Source organism: Lentinula edodes (genome assembly GCF_021015755.1).
Source record: "Lentinula edodes strain Le(Bin) 0899 ss11 chromosome Unknown C8R40scaffold_18, whole genome shotgun sequence".
Taxonomy (NCBI): Eukaryota; Fungi; Basidiomycota; class Agaricomycetes; order Agaricales; family Omphalotaceae; genus Lentinula; species Lentinula edodes.
Genome location: NW_025764324.1, coordinates 83,500 through 96,737, shown reverse-complemented (window position 1 = coordinate 96,737; position 13,238 = coordinate 83,500). Strand labels below are relative to the sequence as shown.

At 45.0% G+C, this 13,238-nt stretch overlaps 5 protein-coding genes across 5 annotated transcripts; 3 read left to right on the top strand and 2 right to left on the bottom strand.

The window, feature by feature from the left end:
* Window positions 1–1,522: 1,522 nt before the first annotated feature.
* Window positions 1,523–2,592, top strand: C8R40DRAFT_1069563 (uncharacterized protein; the record flags this gene model as incomplete). The annotated part of the gene is made up of 4 exons (XM_046226129.1): window positions 1,523–1,782; window positions 1,831–2,173; window positions 2,229–2,378; window positions 2,431–2,592. 4 exons carry the CDS (start codon window positions 1,523–1,525, stop codon window positions 2,590–2,592), a joined length of 915 nt encoding a protein of 304 aa, XP_046086145.1.
* Window positions 2,593–2,835: 243 nt separating this feature from the next.
* C8R40DRAFT_212339 (putative isomerase YbhE) lies at window positions 2,836–4,529 on the top strand. Its single transcript, XM_046234360.1, has 4 exons — window positions 2,836–3,182; window positions 3,251–3,563; window positions 3,624–3,744; window positions 3,802–4,529. The coding sequence occupies exons 1-4, from the start codon at window positions 3,025–3,027 to the stop codon at window positions 4,302–4,304; spliced, it is 1,095 nt and encodes a 364-aa protein (XP_046086144.1). The 5' UTR covers window positions 2,836–3,024; the 3' UTR covers window positions 4,305–4,529.
* Window position 4,530: 1 nt separating this feature from the next.
* On the top strand, window positions 4,531–6,354 carry C8R40DRAFT_211805 (Mo25-like protein). Its single transcript, XM_046234358.1, has 7 exons — window positions 4,531–4,782; window positions 4,854–4,914; window positions 4,973–5,285; window positions 5,346–5,478; window positions 5,530–5,739; window positions 5,802–5,907; window positions 5,969–6,354. Exons 1-7 carry the CDS (start codon window positions 4,672–4,674, stop codon window positions 6,022–6,024), a joined length of 990 nt encoding a protein of 329 aa, XP_046086143.1. The 5' UTR covers window positions 4,531–4,671; the 3' UTR covers window positions 6,025–6,354.
* Window positions 6,355–6,482: 128 nt separating this feature from the next.
* On the bottom strand, window positions 6,483–7,779 carry C8R40DRAFT_1104649 (uncharacterized protein). Its single transcript, XM_046228074.1, has 4 exons — window positions 7,161–7,779; window positions 7,022–7,107; window positions 6,769–6,972; window positions 6,483–6,710 (listed from the first exon to the last, which is right to left on the bottom strand). The coding sequence occupies exons 1-3, from the start codon at window positions 7,290–7,292 to the stop codon at window positions 6,900–6,902; spliced, it is 291 nt and encodes a 96-aa protein (XP_046086142.1). The 5' UTR covers window positions 7,293–7,779; the 3' UTR covers window positions 6,483–6,710; window positions 6,769–6,899.
* A 335-nt stretch (window positions 7,780–8,114) lies between these two features.
* C8R40DRAFT_1045727 (uncharacterized protein) lies at window positions 8,115–8,576 on the bottom strand (the record flags this gene model as incomplete). The annotated part of the gene is made up of 1 exon (XM_046224329.1): window positions 8,115–8,576. The coding sequence occupies one exon, from the start codon at window positions 8,574–8,576 to the stop codon at window positions 8,115–8,117; it is 462 nt and encodes a 153-aa protein (XP_046086141.1).
* Between the last annotated feature and the right edge of the window lie 4,662 nt (window positions 8,577–13,238).

The following is a 13,238-nucleotide window of genomic DNA, read 5'->3' as shown; positions in this document are numbered from 1 at the left end:
TAATGAAAGAAAAGGAATCTCGAAAGCATTCTTAAGTGATAAGAGAATATGAAAAAGCAAAATGATGAGTCTTGGATTTATATGGATCCGATGAGGATAAAGTTGCGGGTACTTACATAGAGAAAAAATGTAGTTCCTGGACGAGATAAGGAATTGTAATTGCACAAGACAAGTGGAGTACAAATCACACACCTGAAAAAAATCAAGCAAGCTCGCGAACGGGTTCATTTTGATGCCAATATTTAGAACACTTGGAGCCGTATGAGGCCGTATCCTGTTCGTATCTCTAAAGCAAGTATGTTTTTGGACATTTCAATAAGCCAAGCATACGATATCAAATGTATCCCGTCCCAACTGAACTAGCCGTCACAGAAATGATGCATATGGGCCATGATACATGAGCAGACTAACGCATGTGCATTGTGCGCCTCCAGACTGAGACTAACGCGAATAATCTGACGTGTCAGGAAATTATTGAAACACAAGAGGGCCTAAGAGAGCTCATTCGTTTCATTGTCCGGACCTGGCATGTTGGGGGACATTGGCACTGAAGGAGCTCGATTAAGTTGAATCGTTATATCGTTATCGGAGGCTCCCCGCTCTATGTCAGGACAGGGGACAGAAGATTTGTTGCAGTCGTCAGGATTTTCTTCGGCTAGGGCGCGCTCTGTGATGCATATGCACCATCTTCAGTCGATCGGACTCGTCTCTCTTCATATCTCTATACGTACGAAGTGTTCCATTCCGGTCATCGGATTACTATCTGCTCCGACACCCTATGAGTAGTCCGCCATACCGACCGAAATTCCCGAAATTCATCCGATATGTATAGGCAGTCCCGTTCCATTCGATTGTCCGAAACTTCTGTAATTTATTGGCATACCCACCTCGACCATCTGATCCCAACAAGCCCTATATCCTATCAATGACAGTCAACGCATCAAGATGACAGTAAGAAATGGAGGGTGAGATCTCATCGGGGGCGGAGCAACAGGGAAGTACATAGGAGATCCCAAAGGACACTTACTACGTGGACGCAGTGGGGTGAGCAGAATGGTTGATAGCATATGTTTGCGATGTAAATTTGCAGAACGTAGGTCAATGGCGGCCTAGAGGAAGTGGCAAGAATTAGAAAGCGAGCAATATACTGGCCGGAAACTTGAAAGAACCGACAGGCACAGCGACAGGCAGGATCTATCTAAGCCTAATCACCTTGCTTGCGAGGTCTATTCCACTCAGTATTTGACCTCTTGATGTGCAGGCACATTTTTGCTATGTTTGGTTTCAGCGTTATCAGCCAGACCATTTCAATTATCTTGCTTTAATTGGACACCTCACCTCGCGGCGCGCCCTATGCGCGCCGCATTTTTGATCTCAAGCTCAAGCAAGGTGTGCAGTCCATACAGTGGGGCCTAGTGATAACTTTCCTTTCTTCTTTTCCGGTTTATAAGTTGAATGATCCTGGGGAAAAGAGAAGCGCCCATTGGTAAGCGCCTTGTCGTTCCTTCCTTATTCTACTATCATGGAACCAAACTGCTCTCTGCCCCCAGAATTATTGAGAGAAATAATCAGTTTCCACATCTTCCAGAATATTACTCTTGTTGATACCAAGCATGTTGGATCCTCAAAACCCTCCTGGCAGCTGTTTTCATCTCTTTCTCTGGCGTCTAAGATTTTGAGAACGTTAGCGCTTGAAGCCTGGTTTGCTATTCTCTGCGTAAGACGCGATGAGGATTTGCTTGATGAATTTATGCCATTTCCAGAAATTAAGACATGGACTCGGTGAGTACATACTACCTCATAGTGCTTTCTTCGCTGATTTGTCTGCAGGGAAATCCATTTCATGCAATGGACTGAAGATTCAAGGTCCTGGAATTTCGAGGGGTTTACGCGCTTGAAGAAAATACGAATAGATTGCTCAAAGACCGACATCGTTCCACCCAAATTCCCGAGCGGCTTGGTAATATCAAACGATATCGAGGTCGAAATTCGGAATCTTTACTGGCCGTCCCCTCTTGTTGCACAATGCATATCCCGAATATTCCCCAAACTGAAGGTTCTAAGGCTACGACAAGCAAGGACTTGGTGTGGGCTTTGTCATACATGTTGTATACCAGAATTTCGCCCACCGGTCCCAAAATCGATTCGATATGAAGATGGAATGGGTTTACCGGTCAGTAAACTTTTAAAACCTCGAACTAGTAATCTAGATTATCATGCTTTACTAGGTTCATTACGCTCTGGCATTTTCTTCTCTCGAATATCTTGAAACTATACACATAATGGTCGGGGTCCTGGAATCTGGCAAGACCACACTCGGGAGTGAGAAAGGACAAAATCCGAATTTTTGGTCTGGAGAGTGTGACAGGTGTATGGAGGTCAGATTCATTCGTTCATGCATATAGTTTTCCATTTATCGTTTTCTTGTAGATCATGTATGAAGACGAGACATTCAAACGTGAGTGGGTGGCGAAGAAACAAAACGACGCCGTCAAACCTCCGATGCTATCCACGGTCGAATGGTCATTTTTGCCGAAGGAAGAATTTGAGTCGAGTGTGTTGAGTGATGACGATGATGAGGAGGATGAATGAGGAAGATGAGGAAGATGTACATTGGGAAAGTACGTTGTGTGATATAAAATGAAAATGATACTGGTCCTTATACCTTTCTCAGTATGATTATACTCAACCCCCTTTCTACCGAACTTCATCTTCGGAAATTCATCGAGGACTTCAAACTTATACATGCACTCAAATTAGCACCTAAAACACAATAATCATCATCGACTTGTGTACAATTAACTATTAATGGTAACGCAATGATGCGATGAGCGACCTACTCGTGATTCGCAGTCCGTATGCTACATGTCATCCCCAATGTTAGTGATTACTGCATTGATACCGAAAGAAGCTTCCCGTAAGGTGACGATTTCCGAAAGGCTCTTCTCGAAAACTCTCATGCTTCTCTCATGGAGTATAAATTGATCATGCAACCCTTGGGTGTATTTCTTCGCGCAGCTCATAATGGTCAAATTCTCCATCCTCGCAGGTGGCTACAACACTTTTATTGCCACGTACTTATTCGATTCCTCTGCTGGGACTCTTGATGTCTCTGCAAAATTCCCCGCTGGCACCAATACTTCGTGGATCACACCCCATCCGACCAACTCTAGCATTTTCTAGTGCGTTGTTGCGTTTCCTTGCAGAAATCATGGTCTATCTGCTCAAACTCTCGATTCATTCCCTACAGCGCTACTAACGAGCTTTCGCCCATGGGCGCGCTTCAATCTTATACTACAACTTCGGATGGAGTTGTCTCAGGTCCACATGATACTGTTCCCTCAGGCGGAAGTGATCCGGCGTTCACAGTAGCTTTGTCTACTGGTCAAGTCGCCATCATGAATTATGACTCTGGAAATGGACGGATATTCCCTACGGACTCCACGTCTTTGAAGTTTGACAACGACTCCGCGCCTATTATCACCTTTCCGCCGCCTGTGGGTGGTGTGTCTCATCCGCACATGGCGTACGAGTACGAGGGAGAAGTCATTGTACCCGATCTGGTGAGGTCGTACTCCCATTTCTGGTACTGTCAGTCTGATCAAAACCTATTAATATTGAAGGGAGGCGACAAGCTCTGGAGAATTACTCGAGATGACGGTCCAGCTCATCCAGGGGACTGGAATATCACCGGGCTTATTCCTCAACCTTTAGGGAGCGGTCCTCGACACATGAAGATTTTCGGTATTATCTCGGTGTTTGACTGAAAATATCACATCGACTGACCAAATCTAAACTTAGGGGATCGAATTTTCGTCATCCACGAACTCGCTTCTACTTTGACCGTTCAGCCAATACCTGCTCCGCCCAATGGGACTTCGGACATCATCGATAGCAAACTGATTACTCCTTCCGGCTTACCTGCAGGGGCCGCGATGGCAGCGGCGGAGATACTCATTCCCAATCCAACTTTGAAATTCCCGACTCCGTATATTTATGTTTCGAATCGGAACACGGGCGTGCAAGACCCACGCGGGGACGCCATAGCCATTTTCGAGCATGTTAACCCCGGGAAGCCTGATGAGGGGCTAAAACTTATCACGGAGGTCTTCACTGGGCTGGATCAAATTCGAGGGATGGAAATTGGACTAGAGCGTAATGGAGGGGATGAATTCCTCATAGCAGCCGGTGTCGCTGGATCAGCGGGAGCGGTGGTGTATCAGAGAGTAGATGGGGGAAGGAATTTAACAGAGGTGGCGAGGAATCTGGACATACCCACGAGAACCACCTTTATCTGGCTATAGGACGATGAAAATTTGTTCGTTGTAGCACAATTATCTACATCTTCATATAAAGATCTGTCATTTTAGCGAATCTTCCGCGGGGTCGGTTCTTTCGAAAGAATACAAAAGTTCAATATCTTTGGCGAAGAAAGGATCTTCGGGAGCCTTGCAGTTGTGAGTAAAGACTGGATGACGAAGAAAGGCGCCCACCCGGCACGGCTCCAACGACCCGGCAGTTGATTACTGAAAACGGCATTACGAGGTTTGCTGCTTTACAATCATCTTCAGGGTTCGACGTTCGTCCCGCTCCATTCAGCACCTTCTAGCGGTCCCCCACCTGCTCTAGAATCCACTCTAGGGCTTTCGACTCTCCTCCCCTCATCCCGCTATGAACTTCTTCAAAACAAAACAGCGTACACCTCCAGACCTCGTAAGAGGTATCCGCGATGCAATACCACGACTGGAATCAGGCGCACCTGGGTCGGAGACTCGAAGAAGGGTGCGTCTGTCTCTTTCATTCTCATTCGTTTCGCCATATGACTTGATTATTCAATCGTCGGTTCAATCTAGGCGAATGAGGAATGTTCGAAGAATTTACAGCAGATCAAGGCTTTACTTTATGGCGACGGCGGTGAGCTTCTATCGGCCGCAACGAACCAAGCTTACGGTCCTCGATTTACTGCACTCAGATCCTCTCCCCGAGGTAGTAGCCCAGCTGGCACAGGAAACTTACAACACTGATCTGTTACATTACCTGGTCCAAAATATCGCCCGATTCGAGTTCGAGTCGCGCAAAGACGTTGTGCAAATCTTCAACAACCTTCTGCGAAGGCAGATTGGGACTAGATGGCCCACAGTCGAGTATCTATCAGGAAAGCCTGAGGTTATCTTTTCCACCTTAGCTGGTTACGAGAACGAAGAGATTGCATTAAATACAGGCATGATTCTGAAGGAGATGTTGAGGCATGAGCAGCTGGCGAAGACCCTTTTGCATTCCGACAAGTGAGTATCGATTTCTACATTATGTGCCGAAACTTAGGGGCATTGCCTTTGTGCGAACAGATTTTACAATTTCCCTCATTACATCGAAACGACGACGTTCGGAATATCTTGTGACGCTTTTGTGAACCTCAAAGAGACTTTAACACGGCATAAGCCCATGGTCGCTGACTACCTAGATAAGAATTACGACCGGGTATGTCTATGCTATATGTTATGTTGAAGGTCGCCTGATATCCTGCAAAAGTTCTTCTCGTCGTATACCACTCTGATACTTTCGGAGAACTACGTCACCAAACGCCAATCCCTCAAACTGTTGGGCGAGATATTACTTGATCGGGCAAACTTTAATGTCATGACACGTTACATTTCGAACGAAGCCAATCTGAAGATGATGATGAATCTCCTGCGGGACAAGAGTAAAAATATTCAGTTCGAAGCTTTTCATGTGTTCAAGGTACGTTCGAGACTTGATCTACAGTCTTCACTTGGTACCTACTCAGTGATTTACCCCCCTAGGTCTTTGTTGCAAATCCCAAAAAACCTGTACAGATCGAAAATATCCTGAGACGAAATAAAGATAAACTGCTTGTGTTTTTAAAGAATTTCCACAATGACAAAGAAGGCAAGTTTATCTACAATCTACGATTGGCTTTCGTCTCAACTCGTTCTCTTTGTCCCCGAAGACGAGCAATTCAGTGATGAGAAGCAGTTCCTCATCGTTCAAATCCAGGGACTTTGATTGATAACCTGAACAGCATTCTTTTTTTTCGTTAGTCTGCATCTTCTATCATCGCCTTGCATACTTCAATACCCTAGATCACTCTTTAGTTCTACTCTGGCTGCCTTATACCTTGACTTCAGAGTATCTATCATCTTCACTTCTCAAATATAATACCCTCTTTTCGCCAAACATGGTTGTATTTTGATATATTCGTAGTCGCTTTCGCCTTTGATACATTTTTTGTTCATCTTTTCATACTTACTGCTGGTTTTCTCTGGTTTTTTCTTCACCCTTCGCATGTTCATCTACGTTCATTCGTCTTTTTCAGTCCTTTGTACTGCATGTTGTTGTGTCTACCGCTCGCTCTCGGCCCTCCTTATGTTTGTCGCACAGTATCCTATTTAACTTACGCTTAGGCTGCTCATGGTCGGCCTTCAGAGCATCGATCCTTCATCGCGTAATTAAATATCTTTGCAAAGCATGCATGTATACTATATATATATGTGAGCGAGTTCTGGGGGCGGAGGTTGCATGTTGCGCAATTGACTAATTAATCGGAGCTCCATGGAGATTCTCATTGCAAAAGTGAGTCCTGCATGATAGCATCGTCTTTTTTCCATCGATTAAAGTGTATTTCGACTTCGCCCTGGTAGGCCATTGCCTCTCGATCGAGGCTCATGATCCGAGCATACTCTAAAAACATTCTGCGGCAGACAAAGGTGTCAAATGAAAGTTATTCATTCGTGCATAGACAGAACGCACCTGTAGGAATATGCAATGATATCCTCTCGGCGCCAGTACGTTTTGCTCCATTCCCGACCTTGCAATGCGATCTGCCGTGCGAGCTCTTCATGAGCACCTTCACCATTAGAGTCCCCGCGAAAAAATATCAACTAGTCATAGAGGTCCGATAGATCCACCTGCACCGGAATATAATGCACCCATGGTTTTACACAGTCTACAAACCTATCAACTGTCAGTTGTAGCGCAATGGTAGAAGAGGGAGCAGAATCACCACTCGGGGTATATAGTGGTCTTGAAAACCAAGGAGTTTGAGGTCATTAGACGCTTGAAACGACCAGACCAACCGTTGCCATCCATCTGGAAACTCTTTCATTGAGTCGGGTGGTCCGAGAAAGGGGAAAGCCACTCACATCGAGAACATACTTGTAATTGCCTGCAGCTTTCATACTTTGCATGTTTTTGTACTCGTATACCTGCTTCATTTGGCTACAAGTTGGCTCGTCACACTGCGATGGTTCTCGAACGAATGCCGCATCCATCATCGCTGGATTCAATCGTGCTCTCCGCGCCGTCTTGGGGTTATCGACAGGTCGATCTTCGTATCCAAGATTAGGTGGAACGAGGAAATCAAGAGTTCCATTAACCTCGTTGACCGTTCTCACGAGGGTGTTCCTATGAGAGCTCTGCCAGCGGGTCCGTGGAGAATGATGAATACCGGTATTCGTCCCTCGCCAGAGTAAACGCTCGTCGGTCTTGTCAGCGAAGTCAGGATCATCGGAACGAGGTAAGATGTCTTCGACCCATCCATAAGGTGTCGGAAATCGGATGTTGCGGTGAAGTGGAGTACTGCAAGAAGAAAACTCAGGAAATTATGGTGGGGCAAGTGTCACATGTGACGGACCAACTTTTCCCGGCCGAGAAATATAACGGGAAATTTCAGGACCAATAGCCGGATTCCCCTCAGTAATTGATTATCTTTCCCCGGCACAATTGATTAGATTTCACGCCTGATATTTTGTATGATTCCCGTTTGATCTATGTCCTATATATCTTAAGATAAAGGATGTCTTTCCCTTAAGATAAAGATTATCTTTCCCCTAAGATAAAGGATGTCTTTCCCTTAAGATAAAGACTATCTTTCCCCTAAGATAAAGATTAGATTTCCCCTAAGATAAAGATTATCTTTCCCTTAAAATAAAGATTATCTTTCCCCTAACATAACTTTCACAAAGCGCGCCTGCGAATTTTTGTATTTCCCGTCTCGCGAAACCAATTAACCCTAAGCGCCCTGAACTTGTAAAGTGGCACTGACCAGAATGTATATTGTTAACATCGTCTTGCAACACAGATCTAGAGCACAAAGTTTACGAGTACTGCTCGGGTATCTTATCTAGATCATAGAGAGGGAATAGCTTTTTAGACACACGCAACTTCTCTCGCTGGAACTCCGACAAAGAATCGAGGTAGCCATCTGCGAAAAAAGACACAGGCCATCCATTTGGCGGTTTCCGGCTAGATATATTGCACCTAGGGTCATTTCGAATTCTACGCTTGGTAGTCCTTCCACTCTGAACAAATTGCGTCTTTTCGACTCGAGGAACTTTATCAATGAGTGTGACGATTGTCGTTATGATGGAGTGGCGAAATGGCAAAGACATGGAGAGCTTCACAGCCTCCTCCAATTCCCGGTCATCAATAATTACCTTGTCCACACCATCTTCATCCTCTGACATCCCCCCACTCCCCATTTTCGTAAATACGCGCAAGGCAAATGAGAAGAACTTTACACCATTTTGGTCATTTCTTTTTCTACACTCATTCACCATGATTACGCAGATCTCACAACGTACTCGCAATTTCTACAACATTGGGACTTATAAGCATAATGAATGGTAGAACATACAGAAGAACCATACCGAATGCCGAGAGCTAATCTCTCCATTATTTTTGATTCGAGAGAGATGCGAATCGACCAATCGGTCTTGAATCTGTTGAGAGTTCTCTTTCGTTCCCAAGTTGTTTATGGTCATGGGCCTCCCCTTGATCACATCGAGACAAACACGATAGATTCGTTCACCGAACAGTGCAAGCCAGTCAATTGGATCCCCAAACCTCTTATCCTTGGACCTTTTGACTATTTCCTCTGCGTTTTTAGCCATGATATAAGTCAATTGCTGGTTCCATGGCCGGTCTACAAGATGCTGGGTAGTCAGGCCGCGCTTGTCTAGGAGCGTATTGCGAATTTTTGGGCCATGAGCTTGAGGATTCTGCTTAAATTCCTCCAACCGGGCGTCTGAAACGCTAGGGCGAATGAAAAGCTGGTAATTTTTGCGACCACCCAATGTTTCCCTCATGATACGCCTTGCTAATTTCTAAAGTAGGTGTTCAGGGACATTCTCTTTGGATTGTAATCATCGTCGTTGCTTACATTCACCTGATTTCTCTGTGCCGATCGTGACCAGTTGCTGCGCACACCTTTCTGTGAATAGACCTTGACAACGCGGCTCACACCGCTCTCGACAGGATTGCCATCAGCATCCACATCTGAAGCGGACTCTTCGTCGGATGAGGAACATCTTGACGAGATATCTGAATCGCTTGTGCTTATCCGACGTTTTTTCTTCTTCCGTGAGGACTTTCGCTGGGACCCATTTCAGATTTAGATGATATACATGGATTACCCATTTACCTGCTCGGAATTATTGCTGTCTGTATCGCTAGATTCATGGCCAGATTCCACGATCTATTAACAGCAGTGAGCCTCAATATTATCATAACTACTGGATTCACTCACAAATGGCGAGAATCTGTCCTTTTGCCAGGGAGCTCTATAAGGTGAACGAGATGTACTCGCATGTGGAGATTTTTCACTGTTTGACTCATTTGTATTAACATTGGCTGATGCAGTAGAGCGACTCGACTGAGAGCGGCTGGCATCGGAAGAGTGGGCCTGTCCCACAGGATCTGCCAGCTTGAAAGATGGGAACAGTTTCTTTGCATGATGCAATTCAGCATTGACATTGGCGCGAGATAATGTGCGATTTTTGCGGCTGGATAAGAATTGGCGACCTGCTAATTGTGTATTGAGCTCATCCTGTTGAAACGTTAATCCATAGAGTCAAATATTATGGAAAGGCGTATTAACTTTGTATTTGTCACGTTCCGCTCGAAGTTTCTCATTTTGGGTAAGTAAAGTCCCATTGTCCGAGGATTCCTAATTCATGTTGATCAGGACAAATGACAGAAGTCAAAACTACAGAATGTATGAACCTTAAGGGAATCTCTTTCCCATTTGAGGTCCTCTACCAGTTGCTCCAGTGCTGCGAGACGTCCTTGTTTTTGAGAATGGGAAAGTGCTTCTTGTTCATATTGCTCGCGTAACTTGGCTAAGTCATCTTGGAGCTTCGAGGAACTTCCATCTGCGAGGACTCGAGAGTTGAGCTCATCCCTCTCACGAGTGACGGTTGCGATTTCGCTTTGTAGGGTCACTAAACGCGCTTGGATAGATGAGTTTGCGAGTTTTTCTTCTGCAAGCTGAGCTTGTGATTCTGCAAGTGAGCCTCGTAAAGTTTGCAGTGCTTGTGCTCTGACAGATTGTCCAGTCTCTAGCTAGATACACAGTTTTAGATCATATTTTGAAGAGAGATGCAGGTGTTTACCTCGGTTTCATAGGACTGTCTGATCGAAACGATTTGCTGCACTTTCTCACTTAGTTTTGTCTGTTTCAAGTTAATCTGCCTGTTCTTCAATGAGCGAGTCACTAAATCTCATACCTGGAGCTGATAGTAATCCGTTTCCAAGGCATCGAAGCGGGCCTGAAGCAAACATAAGTATTGTCTTCTTAGAAGAAGGAGGTCCATCTGAGTACCTTTGTGACGTGGTTTGTCTGATAGCTGAGAAGACGTTCACGGTCTTGAGCGGCCGAGGACTAATAAACAAGTGAGCTGATAACAAGGTTCAAAAGAAAAGGAACCTACTTTGAGTGCGGCATTATCTGCTGATATTTTCTCTATTTCACTTTCGTCGGGACGCTGAATATGATAAACGAGTGAACTGTGAACGGACTTTCCAATAAAAATGCCAGTGATCTTACGGTCATCAGATCCTTGATCTTTTGCTCGAGAGCACGAATCTGGGCGGTACTGGCCTAGAGAAATCTCAGCAATTATCAGAAAACCTCAATACCGTATTCCGCTTACTTCGATTTCCCTATGGAGGTTACGGAGGGTAGCTTGGTCTGCTTCAATCTGGGGCTGACAGAATGAGAGTTTCAATCTTTCCCGTCTATCGCACGTACATGGAAAGAACTTACTCTTTCTGCCACCGCAATTTCTTCCAGTTTCCGTTTGTCTGCCTCAAGTGTCTGAATTTTGGAGTTGAGTGCTTGTGTGTACGATCCGTTGTTTTCATCCCGGAGCTTCTTCAGTGCAGCACGATCTGCATCAATCTGGGGCTGACAGCATCGTGAATTCAAACCTCGTAAGATACACTTTGGCGTGAAACTCCACCTTTTCGGCTGCGGCGATTGCTTCAAGTTGTCGTTTCTCTGTCTCCAGCCCTTGTATTGTAGAGTTTAATGTATGTATGTGTGAATCTTTTATGGAAAGACTGGTTTCGAGATCCTTGATCTTGTCCTCGAGTTCCCGAGCCCGTGTCTTCCCAGCCTGATACAGAAACCTGAGTAATGAGAGATAAGAATACACATGAACTCACCTTTGTTTCAGTTCTAATTTTATCCAGCGCAGTGCGATTAGCTTCAATATGTGACTAGCAGATGAATACATGAATCACCGTTGGGTTTCATTGGGAATGTAGATACACTTTACCTTGTTAGTTGTGACAATCGCCTCAAGCTGTCGTTTCTCTGTCTCTAACCCTTGGATGGTAGAGTTCAATGTCTGCGTGTGTGAGTCCTTCGAAGAAATACATGTTTCTAGTGCTTTGATTTTGTCCTCTAGTTGACGAGCCAGTGTCTTCCCAGCCTGAGACGGAAACCTTCATAAATGATATATAAGGAGTACACATGATCTCACCTTTGTTTCATTTCTGAATTTCTCCAGAGCAGCCCGATTAGCTTCAATATGTGGCTGGCAGGGATACATGAACCATTATGTTTTTCAACAATAATGCAGATCCGGTTTACCTTGTTAGCTGCGGCAGTTGCTTCGAGCCGTCGTTTCTCTGTCTCCAACCCTTGAATGGTAGAGTTCAATGCCTGCGCGTGTGAATCCTTCGAAGAGATAACTGCCTCGAAATCCTTGATTTTATCCTCGAGTTCACGAACCCGTGTCTGCCCAGCCTGACACAGAAGTCTTGCGAAATGAGTTTTTGGGAGGAGCATACACTAAACTTACCTTCGTTTCGTCTCTGAGTTTCCCAAGAGCAACACGATCAGCTTCAACTTGTGGCTGGCAAAGCAACATGAAACACTTTGTTTTCATCGAGAAATGCGAATGTGCTTACCTTGTCGGCAGCAGCAGTTGCTTCAAGCCGTCGTTTCTCTGTCTCCAGCCCTTGGATGGTAGAGTTCAACGTTTCCGCGTGCGAGTCTTTCGAAGACATGCTTGCTTCTAAGCCTTTGATTTTGTCTTCGAGTTGACCAGCTCGTGTCTTCCTGACCTGACACAGAGAGCCTGAATGAATGTAATACGAGTAGTAGATATTTGACCTACTTTTATTTCGTCTCTGAGTATCCCCAAGACAGCACGGTCAGCTTCAATTTGTGGCTAGAAGGACATAGCATCATTTGTTGTGTTATTCGCGGTGAAAACAGACCTTATTCGCCACCGCAGTCGCTTCAAGTTGGCTCTTCTCTGTCTTGAGTTTATCGATATTTGTCTTGAGCAGATCTATAAACGTATCCTTGGTAGCTAGATCGTTTTGCAACTCATTAATCCTTTGCTCAAGCCGAGGTAATTGTGCCGTCCCAGCCTAGCACGCAAAACGTGAGCATTCATAAAGGGGTATTGCTATTGGAATCCGGACTCACTTCAGTGCTTTCCCTCAATTTCTTCAAAGCTGCGCGGTCAGCTTCGATCTGAGGCTGACGGTTCATATGTTCATATGTCAGTTCAAAATGCCTCTCACATTTGCCTTACAAGAACAAACCTTTTCCAAAGCTGCATTTTGCTCCAGCTTCCTCTTTTCCGTCTCCAGAATTTGAATCGTATTACTGAGCGCATGTGCATGCGAGTCCTTGTCAGCAATTCTCTCTTCAAATTCCTTGAATACTCATTTATACTGTTCAGTTTATATTTAAGAAGGTAGTCGTACCTTCTGAGCTGCCTCCACAGTGGCTTTGAGGTTGGCCTTTTCTGCCTCTAAAGCTTGAATGGCAGATTCAAGGTTGTGTGAGTGCGAATCCTTGGAAACAATACTAGCATCTAGGTCATGAACTTTTTGTTTCAGGCCGAGAATTTCCGCAGTTTCCGCCTGCATGTAAAGGTGAAAGTGAATGGACGTCGAGAGAGAGCTTTGACTTACGCTGT